At 53.8% G+C, this 26395-nt stretch overlaps 1 protein-coding gene across 1 annotated transcript; it reads left to right on the top strand.

Annotated features, from left to right (window-relative positions):
- Window positions 1-3: 3 nt before the first annotated feature.
- On the top strand, window positions 4-26395 carry LOC145340068 (myosin heavy chain, embryonic smooth muscle isoform-like; the record flags this gene model as incomplete). Its single annotated transcript, XM_080184487.1, is given in 13 exon segments — window positions 4-186; window positions 390-602; window positions 4399-4611; window positions 5994-6155; window positions 7787-7915; window positions 10461-10549; window positions 11254-11377; window positions 13233-13387; window positions 13389-13439; window positions 13771-13879; window positions 16886-17058; window positions 23058-23081; window positions 25290-26395. Coding segments are annotated over 13 exon segments (1815 nt in total), but the record flags the coding sequence as incomplete, so codon positions are not given.

Below are 26395 nucleotides of genomic sequence, written 5' to 3'. Positions count from 1 at the left end.
CGGAAGAAGCTGCTGAGGGAGCTGGAGGTGACCAGCCAGCGTCTGGAGGAGCGGACATCAGCGTGCGAGAAGCAGGATAGGACACGGAACCGTCTGCAGCAGGAGCTCGACGATCTGACCCTCGACCTGGACAACCAGAGGCAGCTGGTCAGCAGCTTGGAGAAGAAGCAGAAGAAGTTCGATCAGGTGAGAGAGAAGGCCATTCAGCCCCTCGAGCCTGTTACATAGGAACAGAACATTCAGCCCCTCGAGCCTGTTACACAGGAACAGGCCATTCAGCCCCTCAAGCCTGTTACACAGGAACAGAACATTCAGCCCCTTTCATCCACCAGGTTCCCGAGTACAAACAATCATGAATGATACATTTGGGGTTTCTGTTATTGCTGCAGATGTTGGCGGAGGAGAAGAGTATCTCTGGGCGTCATTCAGAGGAGAGAGACCGGGCCGAAGCAGAGGCTCGTGAGAAGGAGACCCGGGTGCTCTGGTTGAGCCGCTCTCTGGAGGAAGCTATCGAGAGCAAGGAGGAACTGGAACGTCAGAACAAACAGCTGCGCTCTGAGATGGAGGACCTGATGAACTCCAAGGACGATGTGGGCAAGAATGTAAGGTTCTGGATGGACCATGCTCTCCCTCTCGGTCTCCCTCTTGGTCTCCCTCTCCCTCTCCCTCTCGGTCTCCCTCTTGGTCTCGGTCTCCCTCTCCCTCTCCCTCTCCCTCTCGGTCTCCCTCTCCCTCTCCCTCTCCCTCTCCCTCTCGGTCTCGGTCTCGGTCTCCCTCTCGGTCTCGGTCTCGGTCTCCCTCTCGGTCTCGGTCTCGGTCTCCCTCTCCCTCTCGGTCTCCCTCTCCCTCTCCCTCTCGGTCTCGGTCTCGGTCTCCCTCTCCCTCTCGGTCTCCCTCTCCCTCTCGGTCTCCCTCTCCCTCTCCCTCTCCCTCTCGGTCTCGGTCTCCCTCTCCCTCTCGGTCTCGGTCTCCCTCTCCCTCTCGGTCTCGGTCTCCCTCTCCCTCTCGGTCTCGGTCTCCCTCTCCCTCTCGGTCTCCCTCTCCCTCTCCCTCTCGGTCTCGGTCTCCCTCTCCCTCTCGGTCTCGGTCTCCCTCTCCCTCTCGGTCTCGGTCTCCCTCTCCCTCTCGGTCTCCCTCTCCCTCTCGGTCTCCCTCTCCCTCTCGGTCTCCCTCTCCCTCTCGGTCTCCCTCTCCCTCTCCCTCTCGGTCTCCCTCTCCCTCTCCCTCTCGGTCTCCCTCTCCCTCTCCCTCTCGGTCTCCCTCTCCCTCTCGGTCTCGGTCTCCCTCTCCCTCTCCCTCTCGGTCTCCCTCTCCCTCTCCCTCTCGGTCTCCCTCTCCCTCTCGGTCTCGGTCTCCCTCTCCCTCTCGGTCTCGGTCTCCCTCTCCCTCTCGGTCTCGGTCTCCCTCTCCCTCTCGGTCTCGGTCTCCCTCTCCCTCTCGGTCTCGGTCTCCCTCTCCCTCTCGGTCTCGGTCTCCCTCTCCCTCTCGGTCTCGGTCTCCCTCTCCCTCTCGGTCTCGGTCTCCCTCTCCCTCTCGGTCTCGGTCTCCCTCTCCCTCTCGGTCTCGGTCTCCCTCTCCCTCTCGGTCTCCCTCTCCCTCTCCCTCTCGGTCTCGGTCTCCCTCTCGGTCTCGGTCTCCCTCTCCCTCTCCCTCTCCCTCTCCCTCTCCCTCTCGGTCTCCCTCTCCCTCTCCCTCTTGGTCTCGGTCTCCCTCTCGGTCTCGGTCTCCCTCTCCCTCTCGGTCTCCCTCTCCCTCTCCCTCTCGGTCTCGGTCTCCCTCTCCCTCTCGGTCTCCCTCTCCCTCTCCCTCTCGGTCTCGGTCTCCCTCTCCCTCTCGGTCTCCCTCTCCCTCTCCCTCTCGGTCTCGGTCTCCCTCTCCCTCTCGGTCTCCCTCTCCCTCTCCCTCTCGGTCTCGGTCTCGGTCTCCCTCTCGGTCTCGGTCTCCCTCTCCCTCTCGGTCTCCCTCTCCCTCTCCCTCTCGGTCTCGGTCTCCCTCTCCCTCTCCCTCTCGGTCTCGGTCTCCCTCTCCCTCTCCCTCTCGGTCTCGGTCTCCCTCTCCCTCTCGGTCTCCCTCTCCCTCTCGGTCTCCCTCTCCCTCTCCCTCTCGGTCTCCCTCTCCCTCTCCCTCTCGGTCTCCCTCTCCCTCTCGGTCTCGGTCTCCCTCTCCCTCTCGGTCTCGGTCTCCCTCTCCCTCTCGGTCTCGGTCTCCCTCTCCCTCTCGGTCTCGGTCTCCCTCTCCCTCTCGGTCTCGGTCTCCCTCTCCCTCTCGGTCTCGGTCTCCCTCTCCCTCTCGGTCTCGGTCTCCCTCTCCCTCTCGGTCTCGGTCTCCCTCTCCCTCTCGGTCTCGGTCTCCCTCTCCCTCTCGGTCTCGGTCTCCCTCTCCCTCTCGGTCTCCCTCTCCCTCTCCCTCTCGGTCTCGGTCTCCCTCTCGGTCTCGGTCTCCCTCTCCCTCTCCCTCTCCCTCTCCCTCTCCCTCTCGGTCTCCCTCTCCCTCTCCCTCTCGGTCTCGGTCTCCCTCTCCCTCTCGGTCTCCCTCTCCCTCTCCCTCTCGGTCTCGGTCTCCCTCTCCCTCTCCCTCTCGGTCTCGGTCTCCCTCTCCCTCTCGGTCTCCCTCTCCCTCTCCCTCTCCCTCTCGGTCTCGGTCTCCCTCTCCCTCTCGGTCTCGGTCTCGGTCTCCCTCTCGGTCTCGGTCTCCCTCTCCCTCTCCCTCTCGGTCTCGGTCTCCCTCTCCCTCTCGGTCTCCCTCTCCCTCTCCCTCTCGGTCTCGGTCTCCCTCTCCCTCTCGGTCTCCCTCTCGGTCTCCCTCTCCCTCTCGGTCTCCCTCTCCCTCTCCCTCTCGGTCTCGGTCTCCCTCTCCCTCTCCCTCTCGGTCTCCCTCTCCCTCTCGGTCTCCCTCTCCCTCTCCCTCTCGGTCTCGGTCTCCCTCTCCCTCTCGGTCTCGGTCTCCCTCTCCCTCTCGGTCTCGGTCTCCCTCTCCCTCTCCCTCTCCCTCTCCCTCTCCCTCTCCCTCTCGGTCTCGCTCTCCCTCTCCTCTCGGTCTCCCTCTCCCTCTCCCTCTCCCTCTCCCTCTCCCTCTCGGTCTCCCTCTCCCTCTCCCTCTCCCTCTCCCTCTCCCTCTCCCTCTCCCTCTCCCTCTCGGTCTCCCTCTCCCTCTCGGTCTCCCTCTCCCTCTCGGTCTCCCTCTCCCTCTCCCTCTCGGTCTCCCTCTCCCTCTCGGTCTCCCTCTCCCTCTCCCTCTCGGTCTCGGTCTCCCTCTCCCTCTCGGTCTCGGTCTCCCTCTCCCTCTCGGTCTCCCTCTCCCTCTCCCTCTCGGTCTCCCTCTCCCTCTCGGTCTCCCTCTCCCTCTCCCTCTCGGTCTCGGTCTCCCTCTCCCTCTCGGTCTCCCTCTCCCTCTCCCTCTCGGTCTCAGTCTCCCTCTCCCTCTCGGTCTCCCTCTCCCTCTCCCTCTCCCTCTCGGTCTCCCTCTCCCTCTCCCTCTCCCTCTCGGTCTCCCTCTCCCTCTCCCTCTCCCTCTCGGTCTCCCTCTCCCTCTCGGTCTCGGTCTCCCTCTCCCTCTCGGTCTCGGTCTCCCTCTCCCTCTCGGTCTCCCTCTCCCTCTCCCTCTCCCTCTCCCTCTCCCTCTCCCTCTCCCTCTCCCTCTCGGTCTCCCTCTCCCTCTCGGTCTCCCTCTCCCTCTCGGTCTCGGTCTCCCTCTCCCTCTCGGTCTCGGTTTCCCTCTCCCTCTCGGTCTCGGTTTCCCTCTCCCTCTCGGTCTCGGTCTCCCTCTCCCTCTCGGTCTCAGTCTCGGTCTCCCTCTCGGTCTCGGTCTCCCTCTCCCTCTCGGTCTCGGTCTCCCTCTCGGTCTCGGTTTCCCTCTCCCTCTCGGTCTTGGTCTCCCTCTCCCTCTCGGTCTCGGTCTCCCTCTCGGTCTCGGTTTCCCTCTCCCTCTCGGTCTCGGTTTCCCTCTCCCTCTCGGTCTCGGTTTCCCTCTCCCTCTCGGTCTCGGTTTCCCTCTCCCTCTCGGTCTCGGTTTCCCTCTCCCTCTCGGTCTCGGTCTCCCTCTCCCTCTCGGTCTCAGTCTCGGTCTCCCTCTCGGTCTCGGTCCCCCACCCCCGGCCTTGCGTGCTCCCCCCCCCCCCCGCCCCGGCCTCGCGCTCTCTCCCCCCATCTCTCCCTCTTTGTGTCACCCTCACCTCCTCTGTTCCCTTCGCCCTACCCACTCCCTCTGCCTTTGCCCTGCTCCCTCCAGTTCCCCTTTCTGCCTCTGCTTCCCCTCCCCCCACTGCTCCTGCTGCCCCCACCTCCCTCCACCCGTGCTCCCCCTCTCGTTATCTTGTGCCATCTGTTTCCCCACCCCCTGCCCTGTCAGTCTGTTCTTTCCTCCTTGGTGCTGACAGTGCCTCATCTCTGCCCCCTAAAGGTGCACGAGTTGGAGAAGGCAAAACGGGCTCTGGAGCAACAGGTTGAGGAGATGAAGACTCAGTTGGAGGAGCTGGAGGATGAGCTCCAGGGGACGGAGGATGCCAAGCTGCGGCTGGAGGTCACCATGCAGGCCACCAAGGCACAGTTTGACCGCAGTCTGCAGTCCCGCGATGAGCAGAATGATGAAAAGAAGCGAGCCCTGATCAAACAGGTCAGTAACAGACAGGATGGTGTGCAACACAGCAACCTGTTAACCAGCCTGTTCACTGGGATGTGGGTGTCACTGGCCAGGCCCAGAGTTTACTACCCATCCCTAATTGCCCCTCTAGAAGCTGGTGGGTGAGCCGCCATCTTGAACCCACTGCAGTCCCTTGTGGCGTAGGGACAGAGTTCCAGGATTGTTATTGGACATCAGTAGGTCTGTGTGGTGTAGGTACACCCACAGTGCTGTTAGGGAGGGAGTTCCAGGATTGTTATTGGACATCAGACAGTCTGTGTGGTGTAGGTACACCCACAGTGCTGTTAGGGACAGAGTTCCAGGATTGTTATTGGACGTCAGTAGGTCTGTGTGGTGTAGGTACACCCGCAGTGCTGTTAGGGACAGAGTTCCAGGATTGTTATTGGACATCAGTCAGTCCGTGTGGTGTAGGTACACCCACAGTGCTGTTAGGGAGGGAGTTCCAGGATTGTTATTGAACATTAGTCAGTCCGTGTGGTGTAGGTACACCCACAGTGCTGTTAGGGACAGAGTTCCAGGATTGTTATTGGACATCAGTCAGACCATGTGGTGTAGGTACACCCACAGTGCTGTTAGGGAGGGAGTTCCAGGATTGTTATTGGACATCAGTCAGTCTGTGTGGTGTAGGTACACCCACAGTGCTGTTAGGGACAGAGTTCCAGGATTGTTATTGGACATCAGTCAGTCTGTGTGGCGTAGGTACACCCACAGTGCTGTTAGGGAGGAAGTTCCAGGATTGTTATTGGACATCAGTCAGTCTGTGTGGTGTAGGTACACCCACAGTGCTGTTAGGGAGGGAGTTCCAGGATTTTGACCCAGTGACAGTGAAGGAACAGCCGATATATTTCCAAGTCAGGATGGTGTGTGTGGGGCTCGGAGGGGGAGCTTGCAGGTGGTGGTGTTCCCCATGTGCCTGCTGCCCCTGTCCTTCTAGGTGGTAGGTTTGGAAGGTGCTGTTGAAGGAGCCTTGGTAGTCACTGTAGTGCATCTTGTAGATGGTACACATGGCTGCCTCTGTGTGTCGGTGGTGGAAGGAGTGAATGTTGAAGGTGGGGGTTAGCGTGCCGATCGAGTGGGGGTTGGGTTGGGTTGCGCAGGGTTGGGTTTGGCTGGGTTGGGTTGCGCAGTGTTGGGTTCGGCTGGGTTGGGTTGCATTGCGTAGAGTTGGACTGGGTTGAGTTGAATTGCGTAGGGTTGGACTGGGTTGAGTTGAATTGCGTAGGGTTGGACTGGGTTGGGTTGCGTTGGGCTGGGTTGTGTTGTGTTGGGGTTGGATTTTGGTTGGGTTGGGTTATTGGGCCTCGGAGCTCCCAGTTGCTGATCGCTTTTTCCCACTCTTCCCATCTCTCCCTCAGGTCCGGGAACTGGAATTGGAGCTCGAGGACGAGAGGAAACAACGCTCCAATGCTGTGGGCTCCCGGAAAAAGCTGGAGATGGAACTGAAGGACTTGGAGGCCCAGGTCGATGGCTCCAACAAGGGCAGGGATGAAGCCCTCAAGCAACTGCGCCGTCTGCAGGTCAGCACTGGAGTGGGGAACTGTGGATCGGAATGGGGAGAGGGAGGTGCCAGGGCTAGACCAACTCACGGAGGGTCAACAAGATGGAATCCAGGCACCGTGTGACATGGTCTGATCAGATAACCAGCCCCACCAGTTGAAGACGTATGGGAGCAGCAAAAGTCCCTTCATCCCCTAATGGGTCTGCTCCCTCACCCCCTCACTCCCAATTGACACGATCATGGCCTGGATTTGTCTTCAGTGCTCACACTCCCACCCATCCCTCAGCAATCTCCTCACGAAAACCCCTTGATCTCCGATAAACTCGATCCCTGAGCCTCCACAGCCTTTCCAGGGAGTGCAGGAGGTGGGGAGGGGAGATCCTCCTGCCCTCCAAGTGAAGACATCTTCCGTTATCTCAGTCCAAAATGGCCATCCCCTGATCCTGAGGTTGTATCACCCTCACCCATTCCCCCAGTCTGAGACTATGTGGCGGGAGGGGCAGGTGATGGGTGAGGTGGGGGAAGAGGAGAGGGCAGCAGCCTCTCAGCATTGGCACCTGACAGGCCCCTCTCCCAGAACTAGATCCGTTGCGATGAAATCTCCTTTCGTCCTCCTAAACTCCAGAGATTATTGAACCGTTCAGCTCAATCACTCATTGGACAGTCCCTCTAGCTCCAGGGGGGGCCCCCTTCCAAACCACCCCCTATCAGAAAACTTCCAACCAAAAGAGCTTTTTGGCCAAAGCACACTCCCTGTCAGATACGTTACGGCTATTTTGTGAACAGTACGTTTCCACAGTCAGCAATGAGACAATGACCCAAATAGTTTCTTTTAACTTCTTAACTTTTTAACTTTTAATGATGGTTGGAGGATAAAGATTGGGTCCAATGAAGGAGAGAAACAGGCTCAACCCATCTGAGTCCTCCATGACTCCTCCTCATAATTCTGAGGCAGATTCATATTGGACTCGAGTCCTTAACTCTACTTCTCTCCCTTCGGTTTAAAGCCCCAACCTCAGTACTGGCACCGGTGGGGGCAGGGAGTGTCGGCCTGGATTATGGAGCTCAAATCCTAGAGTATATACATCTACCCCCGACAGTGCAGCACTCCCTCAGTACTGGCACCGGGGGGAGTGTCGGTCTGGATTATGGAGCTCAAATCCTAGAGTATATACATCTACCCCCGACAGTGCAGCACTCCCTCAGTACTGGCACCAGGGGGAGTGTCAGCCTAGATTATGGAGCTCAAATCCTAGAGTATATACATCTACCCCCGACAGTGCAGCACTCCCTCAGTACTGGCACCGGGGGGAGTGTCGGCCTGGATTATGGAGCTCAAATCCTAGAGTATATACATCTACCCCCGACAGTGCAGCACTCCCTCAGTACTGGCACCGGGGGGAGTGTCAGCTTGGATTGTGGAGATGTTCTGCAGCTTCACTAGCATGTGACTATATATGTCTATCTCTGTCTCGTGCTGTCTATCTCCTGTGCTCTCTTTGCGTCACTCCCACATTCTGTGTAGCCCTCTGAGCCTCTCTCTTTTCCCCTCCCCCAATCCTCTCAGGCCTTGCTTCCCCTCCCTTTGCTTTGCGGGTGTCACCCTGCCTGCCTTTCACTCACCCTCTCATTCTCTCCTCCCTGCCTCAGAGTCAGATGAAGGACCTGCTCCGGGAGCTGGATGAAGCTCGCTCTTCCCGGGAGGAGATCTTCTTCCAGTCCAAGGAGACCGAAAAGAAACTGAAGAGTCTTGAGGCCGAGCTCCTGCAGACACAGGAGGTATGGATTCCCCACTCCCTCCCCGAATAACTGTCAGGCAGCGAGGAGTGAGCAAGGGCCTAGTAATAAATCAGCGAGAGACTGTGATGCATCGCAAGGCACTGGACACAGGATTACCAAAACATACCGCTATGTGAATCAGACAGTAGGGATAGATTGAGAGGGCAATAAGGAAACTCCCTGAATGCATGCATGGCTCCCACTTAACATGGTGTGTCAAAGCCCAGCAAGGGGGTGGTGTTAATAAATATGAGGTTATCCACTTCAATAGCAATAATAGGAAGACATTATTATTGGAATGATTGTGTATTGAGAGAAGTAGATACTCAACGAGACCTTGATGACCTTGTGTACCAGTCACTGAAAGTAAGCATGCAGGTACAACAGGCAGTAAAGAAGGCAAATGATATGTAGGCCTTCATAGCAAGAGGATTTGAGTATAGGGATAGGGATGTTTTGCTGCAATTGTACAGGGCGTTGGTGGGGCCACACCTGGAGTATTGTGTGTAGTTTTGGTGTTTTTAACTGAGAAAGGATGTCCTTGTGATAGACAGCACAGCAAAGTTTTACCAGACTGATTGCTGGTAAAGTCAGTTCAGATTGTAGTTGTTGGAGTTTAGAAGAGTATGAGAGAATCACAGAAACTTTCAAAATGCTAACAGGATTAGAGAGGGTAGATTTAGCACTCCCTCAGTACTGGCACCGGGAGGGGGATATGTCACCCAATGGTGGAGGGGTCATAGTTTGAGGATATGGGCTAAACCTTTTAGAACTGAGGTGAATTTACTCAGGTGAATTCTATGGAATTCACTCCCACAGAATGTAGTTGAGGCCAAAGCATTGTGTGATTTCAAGAAGAAATTAGATGTAGCTCTTAGGGATAAAGGGATCAAAGGATATGGGACGAAGGGGGGATCAGGATTTTGAATTTAATGATCAGCCATGATCAAAATGAATGGCAGAGCAGGTTTGAAGGGCTGAATGGCCTTATCCTGCTTCTAGTTTCTATGTTTCGCTTTTGGACCTAGTAATACGTTTGAACTGAACTGGATCAGAGAATTAGGAGAGCATCCTAACTGTAGTGATCACAATATAATTCATTGTTAAGATGTGGAAAGGACACAAGCACAATGAATGTAGACCGAGGAACAGCTGATTTTTAAGGGACGGATAGTAGAACTTGACAGCAAAAAGGGTAAAGGCAAAAGTGCTGGTGAGAAAGCTATGTCCGCAGGCAGACAACAGAAGAGAAGGGTGTCTGGGGGAAATTATAGTGTCGTTATAAAATAGCGTTAAACTTATTTTATATGCTAACAATATTAAATATATTAACTTGAGATGAGTTACTGTTAAGGAAGACTTGCTGTTATGAGATGAGATATTTTTTAAAATGTATTGCATAAACTAAACAAACTCAAAGTAAAAATAGGGGAGCAACTAAGAACGGTGATCATAATGGAATACCTGGTCCCAGTGAATTGTACCCACATTTCGAGGGAAGGGGTAGCAGATACGTTACTATTCATGTTTAATAGCTGCTCAAGGGTAGCTAACATAATTCCTGTATTTAAGCAGTGGGTAGAATGTTTCCAGGGGATACCAGAGTCTCAACTTAAACATCTGTGATAGGAATAATAACAGGGTCCCAAAGAGACCAGAAGGACATCGGGAAATGTGTAGTCAGCATGGATTTTAAGAGGAGTAAACTTTGTTTGACCTAACCCTCACTGATTTTTGAAGAGGTGACTGAGAGAGTCGATAATGGAAAGCAAGTAGATGTAATTTATTGAGTACAGTATGAACATGTGGACAGAGCTGATAGGAAGAATGGCATCTCTCTATCATATATTCAATGTAATAAATGGGGAGGATGGCACAATGAGTGGGGAATGATATCTGCTTTATTGATAACTATGGAGGGCGTGTAAGAGATTTTAGTGTTTTATGGTTAGGAGATTAAAGTTTGCGACTTTAAGGTTAGGTGGGCAGGATGAGGAGATTAAGGTTACGAGGTTAGGGTTAATGTTACAGTTAAGCGGTTAGACAGTTAGGGGATTAGAGTTTAGTGGCTAGGATTATGCATTTAGGGGATTAGGGTTAGGTGATTAAGATTAATGTTGCAGTGAGGGGCTACAGTTTGTGGTTAGAAGATTAAGGCTGGTGAGTTTAGGGTTTTGGGGTTTAGGATTCAGAGTTTAGGATTCAATTAGTGAGTTGGGGTTCAGTTTAATGTTAGACTCAGATTGTTTTATTATTGTCACCTGTATTAACATACAGTGAAAAGTATTGTTTCTTGCACACTATACAGACAAAGCATACTATTCATAGAGAAGGAAGGGAGAGAGTATAGAATGTAGTGTTACAGTCATTGCTAGGCTGTAAAGGAAGATCAGCTTAATGCGAGGTAGGTCCATTCAAAAGTCTGATGGCAGCAGGGAAGAAGCTGTTCTTGAGTTGGTCTTTGCCTCTTCCTGCTCCCCCCGACCCAGACAAATGTTTCTGCTGTTTTAATGACCGGTCTTTCCTCTCTTTTCCCCACCTCCAGGATCTCGCTGCCTCAGAACGTGCCCGTCGACAGGCTGTGCAGGATCGGGATGACATGGCTGACGAGATGGGCAACAGTACGTCTGGGAAGTGAGTGCAACCCCTCCGAGATTGTCGATTCCCCAAGCCGCCAACTCCTCACAGAGACTCCCCCAGAGCCTCCCCCAACACTTCCCCCAACACCTCCAGAGCCCCCCAACTTCTCCCCCAAAGCATCCCAACACTTCGAGTGTTGTTGGGAGCTGCACTCATCCAGGCAAGTGGAGAGTATTCCATCACACTCCTGACTTGTGTCCTTGTAGATGTGGACAGGCTTTAAGGGGCAGTCAAGAGGTGAGTTACTCTCTGCAGGATTCCCAACCTCTGACCTGCTCTGGGAGCCACATTATTTATACGGCTGGGTCCGGTTTAGTTTCTGGTCAATGGTAACCCCCAGGATGTTGATAGTGGGGGATTCAGCGCTGGTAATACCATTGAATGTCAAGGGGGCGGGTGGTTAGATCCTCTCCTGTTGGAGATGGGCGTTGCCTGGCACGTGTGTGGTGCAAATGTTACTCGCCACCTGATTCAATAAAGCTGGAGTCAAAAATCAGTCCTGAGTAATGAGGACATCACAAATTGTCATAAAAACCTTTTGGGAAGGAAATCTGCCGTCCTCACCCATTTTGATTCCAGCCCCTCATTGGCACAGGTCAGCAGTTATGCAGTGCCAGAAGTTGAATGAGCGGCGGTCATCCCGAGGGTCAGCGTCCTGGGGAATTGATTTTTCTTTTGGCCGTTGCTGTTTCTGACAGGTCTGTGCTGTTTGAGGAGAAGAGGCGACTGGAGGCCAGGATTGGGCAGCTGGAGGAGGAGCTGGAAGAGGAACAGAGCAACATGGAGCTGCTGAATGATCGCTACCACAAGGTCACCATGCAGGTGAGGCTGGACGGAGCGGTGGGTGGTGTGGAGCATGTCTGCGGAGATGGGGGAAAACATCTGGGCAGGGCAGAGTGGTGGAGAGTGACTGCACGGGGCAGGGGGGAGTTCTGCGGGGGTGGGGGAGAACATCTGGGCAGGGCAGAGTGGTGGAGAACGTCTGCGTGGGTCAGGGGGCTGGAGAACGTCTGGGGGGGGGGGGAACATCTGCAGGGGTGGGGGAGAACATCTGGGCAGGGCAGGATTGGGGAGAATGTCTGGCCAGGATGGGGTGGTGAAGAAGACTGCGCGGGGCGGGGGGGTGGAGAACGTCTGTCGGGGGGGTAGGGGGGTCAATTTGAGAAAGCTTCAGTATTTTGTGAGGATCGGGATGGGTGGGGTGATGGGCAGGCAAGTGGCCAACACAGTTTAACACAGAGAGATGTCCCATGTTATAGTTTGGTAGGCAGCACAAATCTACAAGATTGGGCAGGCACAGAGTGCTAGGGTGGTGCAAACACACACACTCAGACCTTTAAAACAGTAGCTTAACTAGCTGAGAGAGCTGCAAAGACCCTCACCTTCATAATATTGAGCATAATCAGGGCATTACTGGCCAAATCCTAGAATCAAACACTGCTTCGACTGGGGTAATAAGTCCCGTTATATCGCCCACACGGAAGGATTGTCGAAGCCTTGTGGAGGGAGCTACAGAGTAGGTTTGCTGGCAGGGTAGGTGAGGTCATGCTCATTCAACGTTTATAGAGAGATGGAGAGGAATGGGAGCGGGGAGAGAGATTTGAGTGGATCATTCCTTCATTGGGCTAGTACAAAAATGAGGGGCTGAATGGCCTCTTTGCATAGCCTCAATGATGGACGATGGGGAATAACGCGCATTGAATCACCCCCCATGTCTTGTGATGGGTTTCAAAATGCATGTTAATCTTTCTCGTGCTCTCTCCCTCTCTTCCACCCTGTGTCTCTCTCTCTTTCTTTATCTTTCTCTCTCCCTCCCTCCCTCTCTTTCTCTCCCCCGTCTCTCTCTCTCTCTCTCCCTCTCTCTCTCTCTCACTCTCTGTCTATCTCTCTGTCTCGCCTTGTCTCTCTCTCTTGATTTCCCTCTCTCTGTCTCCCCTCCCTCTCTGAGGCACACCCCCCTCTCTCTGTCTCTCCCCCCCTCTCTCTCTGTCTCTCCCCTCTCTCTCTGTCTCTCCCCTCTCTCTCTGTCTCTCCCCCCTCTCTCTGTCTCTCCCCCCTCTCTCTGTCTCTCCCCCTCTCTCTGTCTCTCCCCCCTCTCTCTGTCTCTCCCCCCTCTCTCTGTCTCTCCCCCCTCTCTCTGTCTCTCCCCCCTCTCTCTGTCTCTCCCCCTCTCTCTGTCTCTCCCCCTCTCTCTGTCTCTCCCCCCTCTCTCTGTCTCTCCCCCCTCTCTCTGTCTCTCCCCCCTCTCTCTGTCTCTCCCCCCTCTCTCTGTCTCTCCCCTCTCTCTCTGTCTCTCCCCTCTCTCTCTGTCTCCTCCCCTCTCTCTCTGTTTCTCCCCTCCCTCTCTCTCTGTTTCTCCCCTCTCTCTCTCTGTTTCTCCCCTCTCTCTCTGTCTCTCCCCTCTCTCTCTCTCTCTGTCTCTCCCCCCCTCTCTCTCTGTCTTTCCCCCCTCTCTCTCTCTCTGTCTCTCCCCCCTCTCTCTCTGTCTCTCCCCTCTCTGTCTCTCCCCTCTCTCTCTCTCTCTCTCTGTGTCTCTCCCCTCTCTCTCTCTCTCTGTGTCTCTCCCCTCTCTGTCTCTCCCCTCTCTCTCTCTCTCTCTCTCTGTCTCTCCCCTCTCTCTCTTTCTGTCTCCCCCTCCCTTGCCTTATTTCTGTCCCTCCTCTTCCTCTCTGCCCAGGTGGAGACAGTGACGACAGAGCTGTCAGCTGAGCGCAGCCTGACCCAGAGGTTGGAGAACATGCGCCAGCAACTGGAACGGCAGAACAAGGAGCTGCGGAACAAGCTACAGGAGCTGGAGGGGGTAGTGCGCTCCAAATATAAACCAGTGTCACCACACGGAAGTCAAAATCTCCCAACTGGAGGAGCAGCTGGAGCAGGAGTCCAAGTGAGTAGAGCCTGCCCAACCCACTCAACTGGATATATAAACTCTGAATAGATCCGAGCTCCATAATCCAGGCTGACGCTCCCCCCGGTGCCAGTACTGAGGGAGTGCTGCACTGTCGGGGGTAGATGTATATACTCTAGGATTTGACCTCCATAATCCAGGCTGACGCTCCCCCCGGTGCCAGTACTGAGGGAGTGTGCTGCACTGTCAGGGGTAGATTTGAGCTCCATAATCCAGGCCAACACTCCCCCTGGTGCCAGTACTGAGGGAGCGCTGCACTGTCAGAGGTAGAAGTAGCGGAGACTGAGTAACCGTGTCTCTGTCTCTCTAGGGAGCGCTCGCTGGCGAACAAGCTGCTACGACGGACGGAAAAGAAAATGAAAGAGCTGATACTTCAAATCGAGGATGAGCGTCGGCATGCCGACCAGTTCAAGGAGCAGGTGGGGGTGGGATTGATTTGGCTGGGTTTGGGGGGCGGGGGGGAAGGAGGGTGGTGATTGGGAAATATGGGTGGGAAGGCTGGAGAGGGCGGGACAACAGGCTCCGGCAGGCACAGGGATCCGGATTGCAAAGTCTGCTGCTGATACTAAGTCCGCTGGAATGTAAGCTGCGGGGAGAGCACAAAGGCTCAGCCAAGGGATATGAAGAATGTGACCTTGCCCACTTTGGCAGGAAGGATAGAAAATAAGATTGTTATTTAAAGAGAGAGAGATTGCAGAGCTCTGTGATCCAGAGGGATCTGGGCATCCCAGTACATCAGTCAGGTATGCAGATGCAGCAAGTGATCAGGAAGGCGAATGGAATCTTCTTGGTTATCACGAGTGGAATGGGTTTGCCACGGGTATACAGGGCCTGGCTGAGGATGTCTCTGGGGCAGAATATTTGGTTGGGTGCTGAGAGGATTGAGAACGAGGGTGCTGCGGTTTCGGAATAAGGGGTCTGCCAGTGTCACCCACTCCGTGAAGCTCCCCCCGCCACCGCCACTCCATCTCAGGATTTCAATAAGATCCCCTCTCATTCTAAACTCCCAATGGGTTCCAGGCCCCAATCTGCTCAAACCTTTCCCCATTAGACAAATCCCCTTTACCCCAGGAATCGGGCCAGTGATCCTTCTCTGAGCTGCCTCCAGTGTGAGTCTATCCCTTCCTCAGTAAGGGACCAAAACTCTGCACAGTACTCCAGCTGCGGAAACGCCAATGCCCCGAACAGTTGGAGCGAGACTTTGCGACTTTTATATTCCAGCCCCCTTTGCAATAAAATTGTGTTTCTAATCAGGGCATTGGTGGTAAGACCACATAAAAAACATAAGAACTATGAGCAGGAGTGGGCCATCTGGCCCCTCGAGCCTGCTCCACCATTCAGTAAGATCATGGCTGATCTTTTCGTGGACTCAGCTCCACTTACCCACCCACTCACCAAAACCCTTAATTCCTTTACTGTTCAAAAATTTATCTATCCTTGCCTTAAAAACATTCAATGAGGGACCCTCAACTGCTTCACTGGGCAGGGAATTCCACAGATTCACAACCCTTTGTGTGAAGAAGTTCCTCCTCAACTCAGTCCTAAATCTGCTCCCCCTTATTTTGAGGCCATGCCCCTAGTTCTAGTTTCACCCGCCAGTGGAAGCAACTTCCCTGCTTCTATCTTATCTATTCCCTTCATAATCTTATATGTTTTTATAAGATCTCCCCTCATTCTTCTAAATTCCAATGAGTATAGCCCCAGTCTACTCAGTCTCTCTTTATCAGCCAACCCTCTCAACTCCGGAATCAACCTAGTGAATCTCCTCTGCACCCCCTCCAGTGCACCCACCCCCTATCATTTCTCAAGTAAGGAGACCAAAACTGTAGACAGTACTCCAGGTGTGGCCTCACCAGCACCTTATACAGCTGCAACATATCTCACTGGATTTAAACTCCATTCTTCTGGCAATGAAGGACCAAAATTCCATTTGCCTTCTTAATTCCCTGCTGCACCTGCAAACCAACTCCTTGAGATTCTTGCACAAGGACCACCCCAGGTCCCTCTGCACAGCAGCATGCTGCAATTTTTTATCATTTAAATAATAGTCCATTTTGCTGTTATTCCTATCAAAATGAATGATCTCACATTTACCAACATTGTACTCCATCTGCCAGACCCTCATCCACTCACTTAGACTATCTACATCCCTTTGCAGACTTTCAGCTTCTTCTGCACACTTTGTTCTGTCACTCATCTTTGTGTCATCTGTGAATTTGGACACACTTCACTTGGTCCCCAACTCCAAATCATCTGTATAAATTGTAAACAATTGTGGTGCAAACACTGAGGCACACCACTAGTCACTGATCGCCACCAGAAAAACACCCATTTACCCCCATTCTCTGCTTTCTGTTCATTAACCAATCCTCTATCCATGCTAATACATGACCTGTAACACATGCACCTTTATCTTATGCAGCAGCCTTTGATAAAGGGGGGGCGGTTTAGAACGGAGTTGAGGAGGAACTTCTTCACTCAAAGGGTGGTGAATCTCTGGAATTCTCTGCCCGGTTGAAGTGGTGGAGGCTGCCTCGCTAAATATTTTTAAGACGCGGGTTGATGGTTTTTGATAAGAGAGGGGATTAAGGGTTATGGGGAGAGGGCGGGAAAGTGGAACTGAGCCACGACAGATCAGCCATGATCTTATTGAATGGCGGGGCAGGCTCGAAGGGCTAAATGGCCTACTCCTGCTCCTATTTCTTATGTTCTTATGTTATGTTCTTATGGTGCAGCACCTTGTCAAATGCCTTGGGGAAATCCAGCTACACCACATCCACAGGTTCCCCATTGTCCACTGTGCATGTAATGTTCTCAAAGGATTTCAGTAAATTAGTTAAACATGCTGCATCTTACCAGTGGGACAATTTATATCCAGAAGGCTCGCTATTTTTTCCTTGATGATAGATTAAAGCATTTTCCCTACTACAGAAGTTAAGCTAACCAGCCTATTATCAGACTAATCCAGGAATGGATGGGTTGTCTGATGAGGAAAGTTGAAGGGGCTGGGCTTGTATCTGCTGGAGTTTAGAAGAGGAAGAGGCGTTTCGATCCAAACCTTTCACATCCTGAGGGGGTCTCGACAAGGTGGGTGTGGAGAGGATGTTTCCGCTTGTGGGAGAATCTTTGGGGGGGGGGGGGGGGGGGGTGGTGAGTCTCTGGAACTCTGTCCCTCAGAAGGTGGTGGGAGCAGAGTCTGAATGTTTCTAAGCAGAGTGGGATTAGATTCCCGATTAACGAGGGGGTGAAAGGTTATCGGGGGTCGAGGTTACAGTCAGATCAGCTGTGATTGTATTGAGTGGGGGAGCTGGGCTCGAGGGGCCGAGTGGCCTATTCCTGCTCTGTATTTGTACGTTTGTGCATCTTGATGGTAATTTGTCATTGATGGGCATTGTTAAGCTGAATGTCTTGGCTTTGCACTTCAGGCGGAGAAGGCGTCCCTGCGCGTGAGGCAGCTGAAAAGGCAGCTGGAGGAGGCCGAGGAGGACTCGTCGAGGGCGCACACCTCCCGCCGCAAGCTGCAACGCGAGCTGGAGGACGTGACAGAGACGGCGGAAGCCATGAACCGAGAAGTCAGCACACTGAAGAGCAAGCTGAGGTAAGGAGGAACTCTACCTGGTTGAGGGGTATCAGCAGCTGGAGTGGTAGGGGTCTGGACAATGAGTCGGGGGGGGAGGGGTGCACAGCACGGAGTCGCATCCTTCTCTGCCTTCACCAAACCTCAATCCATGGAGACGGACCTGGTGAGGGACCTCCACAGGGATGGTTGTGCCCTCTCCATCTCTCCCCCCTCCTCCTCGGACAGAGGACAGGGCTTGTACCTACTGGGAGCTGTATACTGTGTTCCACATTGCCCGCCCGCCCCCCCTGTCCCACACAATTGTTCACAATTAAAAAATAAAACTTCCAAATTACAACCCATGGCCTCCACCTCCTAAAAGGACAAACAGGGGTTACCATTGACCAGAAACTGAACCAGACCCAGCCATATAAATATTGTGGCTACCAGAGTAGGTCAGAAGACTGGGAATCCTGCGGAGAGTAACTCACCTCCTGACTCCCCCCAAAGCCTGTCCACCATCTACAAGGACACAAGTCAGGAGTGTGATGGAATACTCTCCACTTGCCTGGATGAGTGCGGCTCCCAACAACACTCAAGAAGCTCGACACCATCCAGGACAAAGCAGCCCCACTCGATCGACACACTAACCCCCACCTTCAACATTCACTCCCTCCACCACCGACACACAGAGGCAGCCGTGTGTACCATCTACAAGATGCACTGCAGCGACTCACCAAGGCTCCTTCCACAGCACCTTCCAAACCCGCCACCTCTACCACCTAGAAGGACAAGGGCAGCAGACACATGGGGAACACCACCACCTGCAAGTTCCCCCTCCGAGCCCCACACACACCATCCTGACTTGGAAATATATCGGCCGTTCCTTCACTGTCACTGGGTCAAAATCCTGGAATTCCCTCCCTAACAGCACTGTGGGTGTACCTACACCACATGGGATTGACTGATGTCCAATAACAATCCTGGAACTCCCTCTCTAACAGCACTGTGGGTGTACCTACACCACATGGGACCGCAGCGAGTTCTAGATGTCAGCTCGCCCACCACCTTCTCAAGGGGCAGTGAGAGATGGGTAATAAACACTGGGCCTGACCAGCGACACCCACCTCCCTAGGAATGAGTAACAAAGTAGAAACCATGCACCAATTGGGACAAGCGGATTAGAGGGTTAAACATGGGATTGAAAGGTGGTGTGGGTAAAAGGGATGTCGAGTCAGGGGGCTCTGGCATCAGCTCTTGGGGAAGTCAGATCTGTGTAGGGTAATACATCACAGGGAGTTAAAAGGAAGTGTATCTGTATGAATCATTAGCAGTAAGACCTTTGACAAGGTACCTCACAAGAGGTTATTGCAGAAGGTCAGGGGACATGGAGTTGGGGGTAGGGTGTTAGCGTGGATAGAGGATTGGTTGTCAAATAGGAGGCAGAGAGTTGGTATCAATGGGTGCTATTCGGAGTTGGCGGTTGGTGACTAGTGGAGTGCCCCAGGGGTCGGTGCTGGGGCCTCAGCTATTTACCATTTATATAGATGATCTGGAGGAGGGGAACCGAATGTATGGTGTCGAAATTTGCTGATGACACCAAGATTGGTGGAACGGCAAATTGTGCAGAGGGTGTGGAGAGTCTACAGAAGGATCTAGATAGGCTGGGCGAATGGGCCAGGAACTGGCAAATGGAATTTAATGTTGGCAAGTGCGAGGTGGTCCACTTTGGTAGGAATAATGGTAGAAAGGATTATTACTTACATGGAGAAAAACTGCAGCAGGCGACGGTGCAGGAGGGACCTCGGGGTCCTTGTGCATGAGTCGCAAAAACCCAGCCTGCAGGTGCAGCAGGTGGTCAGGAAGGCAAATGGGATGCTGGCCTTCATAGCGAGGGGGATTGAATATAAAAGTAGGGAGGTCTTGCTGCGGCTGTATAGGGCATTGGTGAGACCGCAGCTGGAGTACTGTGTGCAGTTTTGGGCGCCGTACTTACGCAAGGATATTTTGGCCTTGGAGGGAGTGCAGAGGAGGTTTACTAGGCTGATGCTGGAGTTGAGGGGGTTGAGCTATGAGGAGAGGCTGAATAAACTGGGCTTGTACTCGTTAGAGTTTAGAAGAATGAGGGGAGATCTCATTGAGACGTATAAGATGATGAATGGGATGGATAGGATAGAGGTGGAGAGAGTCTTCCCGCTCAGAAAGGACAGTAGAACTAGGGGGCACAGCCTCAAGATAAAGGGGGGCGGTTTAGAACGGAGTTGAGGAAGAACTTCTTCACTCAAAGAGTGGTGAATCTCTGGAATTCTCTGCCCGTTAAAGTGGTGGAGGCTGCCTCGCTAAATATTTTTAAGATGCGGGTTGATGGGTTTTTTGATAAGAGAGGGGATTAAGGGTTATGGGGAGAGGGCGGGAATGTGGAACTGAGCCACGACAGATCAGCCATGATCTTATTGAATGGCGGGGCAGGCTCGAAGGGCTAGATGGCCTACTCCTGCTCCTATTTCTTATGTTCTTAAGACACATTAACCTGCACCAAAACAAGTGATAAGCAACAACTATTGGAGTCCCACAGTGCTTGGGCCCCAGCTATTCACAATATGCTGAGGAAACTAGAGTAATGTTTCCAGTGCCGATAATATGGAACTTGGTGGGAAAGTGAGGGTGTTAGAAGGCTTCAAGGTGATTTAGACAAGTTGAATGAGTGGCCAAATACAGTATAACGTGAGCGTGAATAGGTGTAAAGTTATTCACTCAGGACGAGGAAACAAAATGGTGGATATTAGTTAAACGGTGGATATTAGTTAAACGGTGATAGATTGGGAAATGTTGATGTATACAGGGACCTGGTGTTCTTGTACACCAGTCACTGACAACAAGCAGTTAAGTAAATGGTATATTGGCCTTCATTGCAAGTGGACTTGAGTACAGAAATAAGGATGTCTTACTGCAGCTGTACAGGGCCTTGGTGAGACCACACCTGGAGTATTGTGCACAGTTTCTGTCTCTTTAACTGAGGAAGGATATACTTGCTGCAGAGGGAGCACAGCAAATGTTTACCAGACTGATTCCTGGGACAGCAGGATTGTCGTATGATGAGAGATTGGCCGGACTGGGTTTGTATTCACTGGAATTTAGAAGAATGAGAGGGTGATCTGACAGGGCTGGACAGACTGGATACAGGGGTGTTGCTTCCTCTGGCTGGAAGGCCAAGAACAAGGGATCACAGTCTCAAAATATGGGGGTAGACCATTTAGGACTGAGATGAGAAGAATTTTCTTCACTCCAGAGGGTAGTGAACCTGTGGAATTCTCCACCACAGAAAGCTGTGGAGACTAAGCTATTGAATATATTGAAGATAGAAATGGATAGATTCCTAGTCTCTAAAGGCATCAGGGGTGTGGGGAGAATGTGAGAGTATTGTGTTGAGATAGAGGATCAGCCATAATGAAATTAAATGTCGGAGTAGGCTTGAAGGGCTGAACAGCCTACTCTTCCTGTTTTCTGTAGAGGTAAATTATTTATGTCTAATCGCCAACATGGTTGCAAGGTGACCAAGGGTGAGAAATAAGTTGTCCAGGGTCCGGTGATCATTGAATTCCATATAAAGTCTGAAAGTGATGTTCTCTAATCACAGGTTTGGAGACAGACACAGAGGGACAGGAAAAAGTAGGAGGGGTAGCTCTGAGAGTACAGAATAACAAGGATAATAGTGAGAAATGATCTCAGCTCACGATGTAGAATTGTTGTGAGAGGAAATCAGGAGGTATATGAGTCAGAAAACACTGCTGGGCCTGGTTTACAGGGCCCCTAACAGTAGGTATACTGGTGGACAAAGGAGGAATGCCTGTAACAGAGGCAATGTAAATAATTATGGAAGACTTTAATCTCCATATATTTTGCAGAAATCAAATTAGTCCAGAAGATGAATTTGTAGAATGTCTTTGTGACAGTTTCTTGGAACAATCCAGTGTGGAACCAATTAGAGATAAAGCTACCTGGAATCATAGAATCCCTACAGTGTAGAAGGAGGCCACTCAGCCCATCGGGTCTGCTGCACAATGTAGTATTGTGTTGTGAAGCAAGGTTAATCAGTTAATTCATAGTAAAAGATGCATTGGGAAATAGTGATCATAACACCATTGAATTCTGTGTTAAGTTTGAAAATCACATTCTCCAATCGCAGACTAGAACCGTAAATTCAAGCAAAACCAGTTAGAAAGGTATGTGGGGTAAAAAGATTAAGAAAACTTGGGTAAGAAGAGTAAAACAGTATGGGGTAAACAGGCAGTGGGAAACTTTTAAAGAAACCATTCAGAATGCTCAACAAAATAAATTCCACTGAAGGACAAAAATTTAGCAGGGAGGGCTCACTGCTCAAGAAGTTAGGGATAATAAAATAAGAATATTGCCAAAAACAGTTGCATGTTTGGGGATTAGAAACCAGCAGAGGACCATCACAAAGCTGATGAGAAGGGGAGAAAATAGAATATGAGAGTGAAAGTAGCTAGAAGTATTTTTTAAAAATGATAAGAGCTAACAAAGTATATAAAAAAGGAGAGTAGATAAAGTCAATGCTGATCCTTTAGAAGCAGAGACAGGTGAAATTAGCATGGGGAAAGAGGAAATGGCAGAGGCATTGAACAAAATATCTTGTGTTCCCCTTCACAGTAGAAGACAGGTTTCACACCAAATATACCAAACTAAGGAGAAACTGAAGGGGCTAAAATCTGACAAACCTGATGACACCATAGGGTTCTGAAAGAGATAGGTGCAAAGTTAGTAGATGTGCAGACTGACTTTCCATAATTCCTTAGACTCAGGAAAGGTCCCATTAGATTAATCTAACGTCCATTGTTGGTGAAATGTTGGACTCTATTAATAAGGAAGTCTTGTACAATTAGAATAAGTGTTAAGCAAAGGAAATATTGCTTGACAAAGTCTTTTGAGGATGTAACTGGTCGGGTAGATAAAGGGAAACCGATCGATATGGTGTACCTGGATTTCCGGAAGGCATTCAGTAAGATGCCACACAAAAGAAAATGGGCAAAATAAGGGCTCGTGGAGTTGGGGAGACAATATCTTCACATGGACAGAGGATTGGGTGATGGACAGGAAGCAGAGAGTGGGCATAAACAGGGCATTTTTGAGTTGGTAGCTGTGACAAATGGAGGGTCATGGGGATCGATGCTGGGGCCTCATCTCTTTACAGTCGATAATCAGGACTCCGATGGGGGTGAGAGAGTGAAGTATCTAAGTTTGGTGACGATACTGAGCTAGCTGAGAAGGTGAAACCTGTGTCTTCTACTGTGAAGGGGAACACAAGATATTTCGTTCAATGCCTCTGCCATTTCCTCTTGCCCCATGCTAATTTCACCTGTCTCTGCTTCTAAAGGATCAGCATTGACTTTATTTACTCTCCTTTTTTATATACTTTGTTAGCTCTTATCATTTTTTTTTAATATTTCTAGCTACTTTCACTCTTTATGGAGGACACAAAGAGATAGGGACAGGTTAAGTGCCAGGCTAACAAGGCGCAGAGTAGTGAGGCGGAAGTGTGAGGTAATTCACTTTGGATCACAAGGAATAGAAAGGCAGGATATTTGTTCAAAGATGTGGAACCTGTGAGTGATGAAGTTCGGGGAGGCTTGAGCATGAGGTTATGAGGAATGCTGAGAGTTTGTGGGTACAGCCAGTGGTCAGTAAGGCGAATGGTTCATTGGCCTTTATTACAAAGAGGATTGGATGGCAGGGGTAGAGGAATCTGGCTACGCTTCTCCAGGGTGTTCCTGTCTGGAAGACTGGACCCAGTTTTGGTCTCTACATTTCACAAAGGATAGACTGACATTGGAGCCTCAGAGCGAAGGGACACTCAATTGGGCTCCTGCTGCTTCTATGTGTGGTGATGGTGGTGGTCTGGGGCTTCTACACTGACCATTCTTCCTACAGCAGGTGATTCCATCTCTCTCTCTTTCTCTTTCTATTCCCCCCTCCACCTCCCCATTCCCACCTGACTTGACCTGGTTCCAATCCTGCAGCAGACTGGAGCGACTCCAAGCCAAGTAGGTATCAGCAGCCGTGTCCTGTTCTGTCCTGTCTGCTCTGGCTGCGCAACTGCATGAGGCTTCATTTTGTCCCCACCAACTGGTTCAAGTTCACTCCACCCACCCACCACCTCGCTCTCTCGTTCTCTCTCCCTCCCACTCTGTGCCTCACGCCCCGCCTCCCCTCACGCCCCGCCTCCCCTCACGCCCCGCCTCCCCTCACGCCCCCCCCCCCCCAACCAGCTTCACCGCCTTCCACCCCCCCCCCCCCCGCCTCGGCCGCCCCCCCCCCCTCGCTCTCTCCCCCTCCCTCCCTCGCTCTCCCTCCCTCGCTCTCCCCCCCTCGCTCTCCCCCCCCTCGCTCTCCCCCACTCGCTCTCCCCTCTCTCACTCTCCCCTCTCTCGCTCTCCCCTCTCTCGCTCTCCCCCTCCCTCTCTCGCTCTCCCCCTCCCTCTCTCGCTCTCCCCCTCCCTCTCTCGCTCTCCCCCCTCCCTCCCTCGCTCTCCCCCTCCCTCTCTCGCTCTCCCCCCTCCCTCCCTCGCTCTCCCCCCTCCCTCCCTCGCTCTCCCCCTCCCTCCTTCGCTCTCCCTCCTTCGCTCTCCCTCCTCCCTCTCCCCCCTCCCTCTCCCCATCCCTCCCTCGCTCTCCCCCTCCCTCCCTCGCTCTCCCCCCTCCCTCTCCCCCCTCCCTCTCCCCCCCTCGCTCTCCCCCATCCCTCCCTCGGTCTCCCCCCTCCCTCTCCCTCGCTCTCCCCCTCCCTCCCTCGCTCTCCCCCCTCCCTCGCTCTCCCCCTCCCTCCCTCCCTCGCTCTCCCCCCTCCCTCGCTCTCCCCCCTCCCTCCCTCCCTCGCTCTCCCCCCTCCCTCCCTCCCTCGCTCTCCCCCCTCCCTCCCTCCCTCGCTCTCCCCCCTCCCTCCCTCCCTCGCTCTCCCCCCTCCCTCCCTCCCTCGCTCTCCCCCTCCCTCCCTCCCTCGCTCTCCCCCCTCCCCCCCTCCCTCGCTCTCCCCCTCCCTCCCTCGCTCTCCCCCTCCCTCCCTCCCTCGCTCTCCCCCTCCCTCCCTCCCTCGCTCTCCCCCTCCCTCCCTCGCTCTCCCCCCTCCCTCCCTCCCTCTCCCCCCTCCCTCCCTCCCTCCCTCCCTCGCTCTCCCCCCTCCCTCCCTCCCTCGCTCTCCCCCTCCCTCCCTCCCTCGCTCTCCCCCCTCCCTCCCTCCCTCGCTCTCCCCCCTCCCTCCCTCCCTCGCTCTCCCCCCTCCCTCCCTCCCTCGCTCTCCCCCCTCCCTCCCTCCCTCGCTCTCCCCCCTCCCTCCCTCCCTCGCGCTCCCCCCTCCCTCCCTCCCTCGCGCTCCCCCCCCCCCCCCCCGCTCCCCTGTTCTGTTGTTTGCCCAGCTCTGCATGAAGCATTTTTGTGTATGTGGGGTTAGTCCCTTCACCGTGTTTTGGTGTGAGGGAGTGTGTGTGTGTGGTGAGGTCTCACTCTTTGCACTGCTCACTTTCCCCTACTCTCTCTCTGCCCCTCTCCCATCTGTGCCTTTCCCTTCCCCAACTCCTGTTGCTCCCTCGCCCACACTTTCTCCCCCTCCCTGTGCCTCGCCCCCCACCCCCTCCCCTGCCTCGCCCCCCACCCCCTCCCCTGCCTCGCCCCCCACCCCCTCCCCTGCCTCGCCCCCCACCCCCTCCCCTGCCTCGCCCCCACCCCCTCCCCTGCCTCGCCCCCCCACCCCCTCCCCTGCCTCGCCCCCCCACCCCCTCCCCTGCCTCGCCCCCCACCCCCTCCCCTGCCTCGCCCCCCACCCCCTCCCCTGCCTCGCCCCCCCACCCCCTCCCCTGCCTCGCCCCCCCACCCCCTCCCCTGCCTCGCCCCCCCACCCCCTCCCCTGCCTCGCCCCCCCCGCCTTGCCCCCCCACCCCCTCCCCTGCCTCCCCCCCACCCCCTCCCCTGCCTCGCCCCCCTCCCCTGCCTCGCCCCCCCCACCTCTCCCCTGCCTCGCCTCGCCCCCCTCACCTCTCCCCTGCCTCGCCTCGCCCCCCCTCACCTCTCCCCTGCCTCGCCTCGCCCCCCTCACCTCTCCCCTGCCTCGCCCCCCCCCCCCCCCCCCCCCAACCCCTTTTCCTTCCTTGCTCTCGGGTCAGACACTGGGTATGTGTTTTGTGTGTTGTAGAATTTGTTGCATTGACATCCCACCTCTTTGTCCCTCTCTCACATTCCCTCTTTCTCTCTCTGTGCAGGCGTGGGGGACACCTCTCGTTCAGCACCAGGATTACTCGCCGTGTCTTGCAGGTGGAGGGCTCTCTGGAGAATTCTGATGAGGAGACGGACGGCCGAGACGGAGAGAGCAGCGGGAGCCAGCATACGGTGGGGAGCGAGCAGACTGCAAGTGGCCAGGAGCAGGAGCCACCAGCGGCTCTGGGGGAATGAGGGGGAGAATGAGGGCCCCTCACCCACCTGCCCTCCCCCTCCATACAGGATCAACACACTCAGTAACCAGTCCCGGGGCCCTAGCACTCAGTGGCTGTCTGCATGTGTGAAGCACCTCACAGTCGAACAGTCAAGAGAGAGCAACTTGAACTGAGAATTGATTCAGCAATAGGATCTTCTGACTCTCTCTCTCCCCCTCCACCTGCCTCTCTCCCCCCGACATACTCTCCACCTCTCACTCCCTCTCTCTCTTGCTCGCGCTCCCTGACTCAGTTTTCCTCCCTCTGATCTCTCTCCCCTCCACCTCTCTTTCCCCGACTCACTCTCCCTCCAACTCACTCTCCCTCAATCATGGAGTCTGATTGGAATTTAGCACCATAGAGAGAGAGAGAGACTGCTTTGTTCTTGATGAGGGGGTATGGGCTGAGGGGATAGAGTTTCTCTTGCATCCAGGGACTTCGGAACTGTCTGCCCAACTGTTACGTAGGGATCCCGGCCCCTGTGTGCACAGCAAGCTCCCATAAACGACTGTGTGATGATGAGTGTGATCAGCCACTTTGTTTCTCTCTCTGTGCTAAAGGAGATACTGGGGGAGGCCCAGGGCCTTGGTCACTGTGTGAGTGACCGTGCCATTCTCTCTCTCTGCTGCTTTCCCCAGATCCGGGGGCAGGGTGGGGGGGGAACGCTGGCTTTCGGTGTCCCACTACCACTGAGTCAGATGCATGCGCGTTTGTAGAAATTGTTCCCGAGGGGGAGAGAGAGCTGTACGTCCCTCCCCACTTCTGCCTATCTTCACCACATCACATTTCTCATCCATGGCCTTTGATTCCCTGATTTTTAAACTGTAATTAAAGGAATACTCTGTAAGCAAAAGCTGCATTTCTTTTTGGAAAAGACAATAAAATGATCGACTGAA

This window comes from Carcharhinus amblyrhynchos, unplaced genomic scaffold (assembly GCF_965287045.1).
Source record: "Carcharhinus amblyrhynchos unplaced genomic scaffold, sCarAmb.v2.hapA scaffold_754, whole genome shotgun sequence".
Classification (NCBI taxonomy): Eukaryota; Metazoa; Chordata; class Chondrichthyes; order Carcharhiniformes; family Carcharhinidae; genus Carcharhinus; species Carcharhinus amblyrhynchos.
The sequence above is the reverse complement of the archived record's forward strand: the minus strand, read 5'-3'. Positions and strand labels throughout refer to the sequence as shown.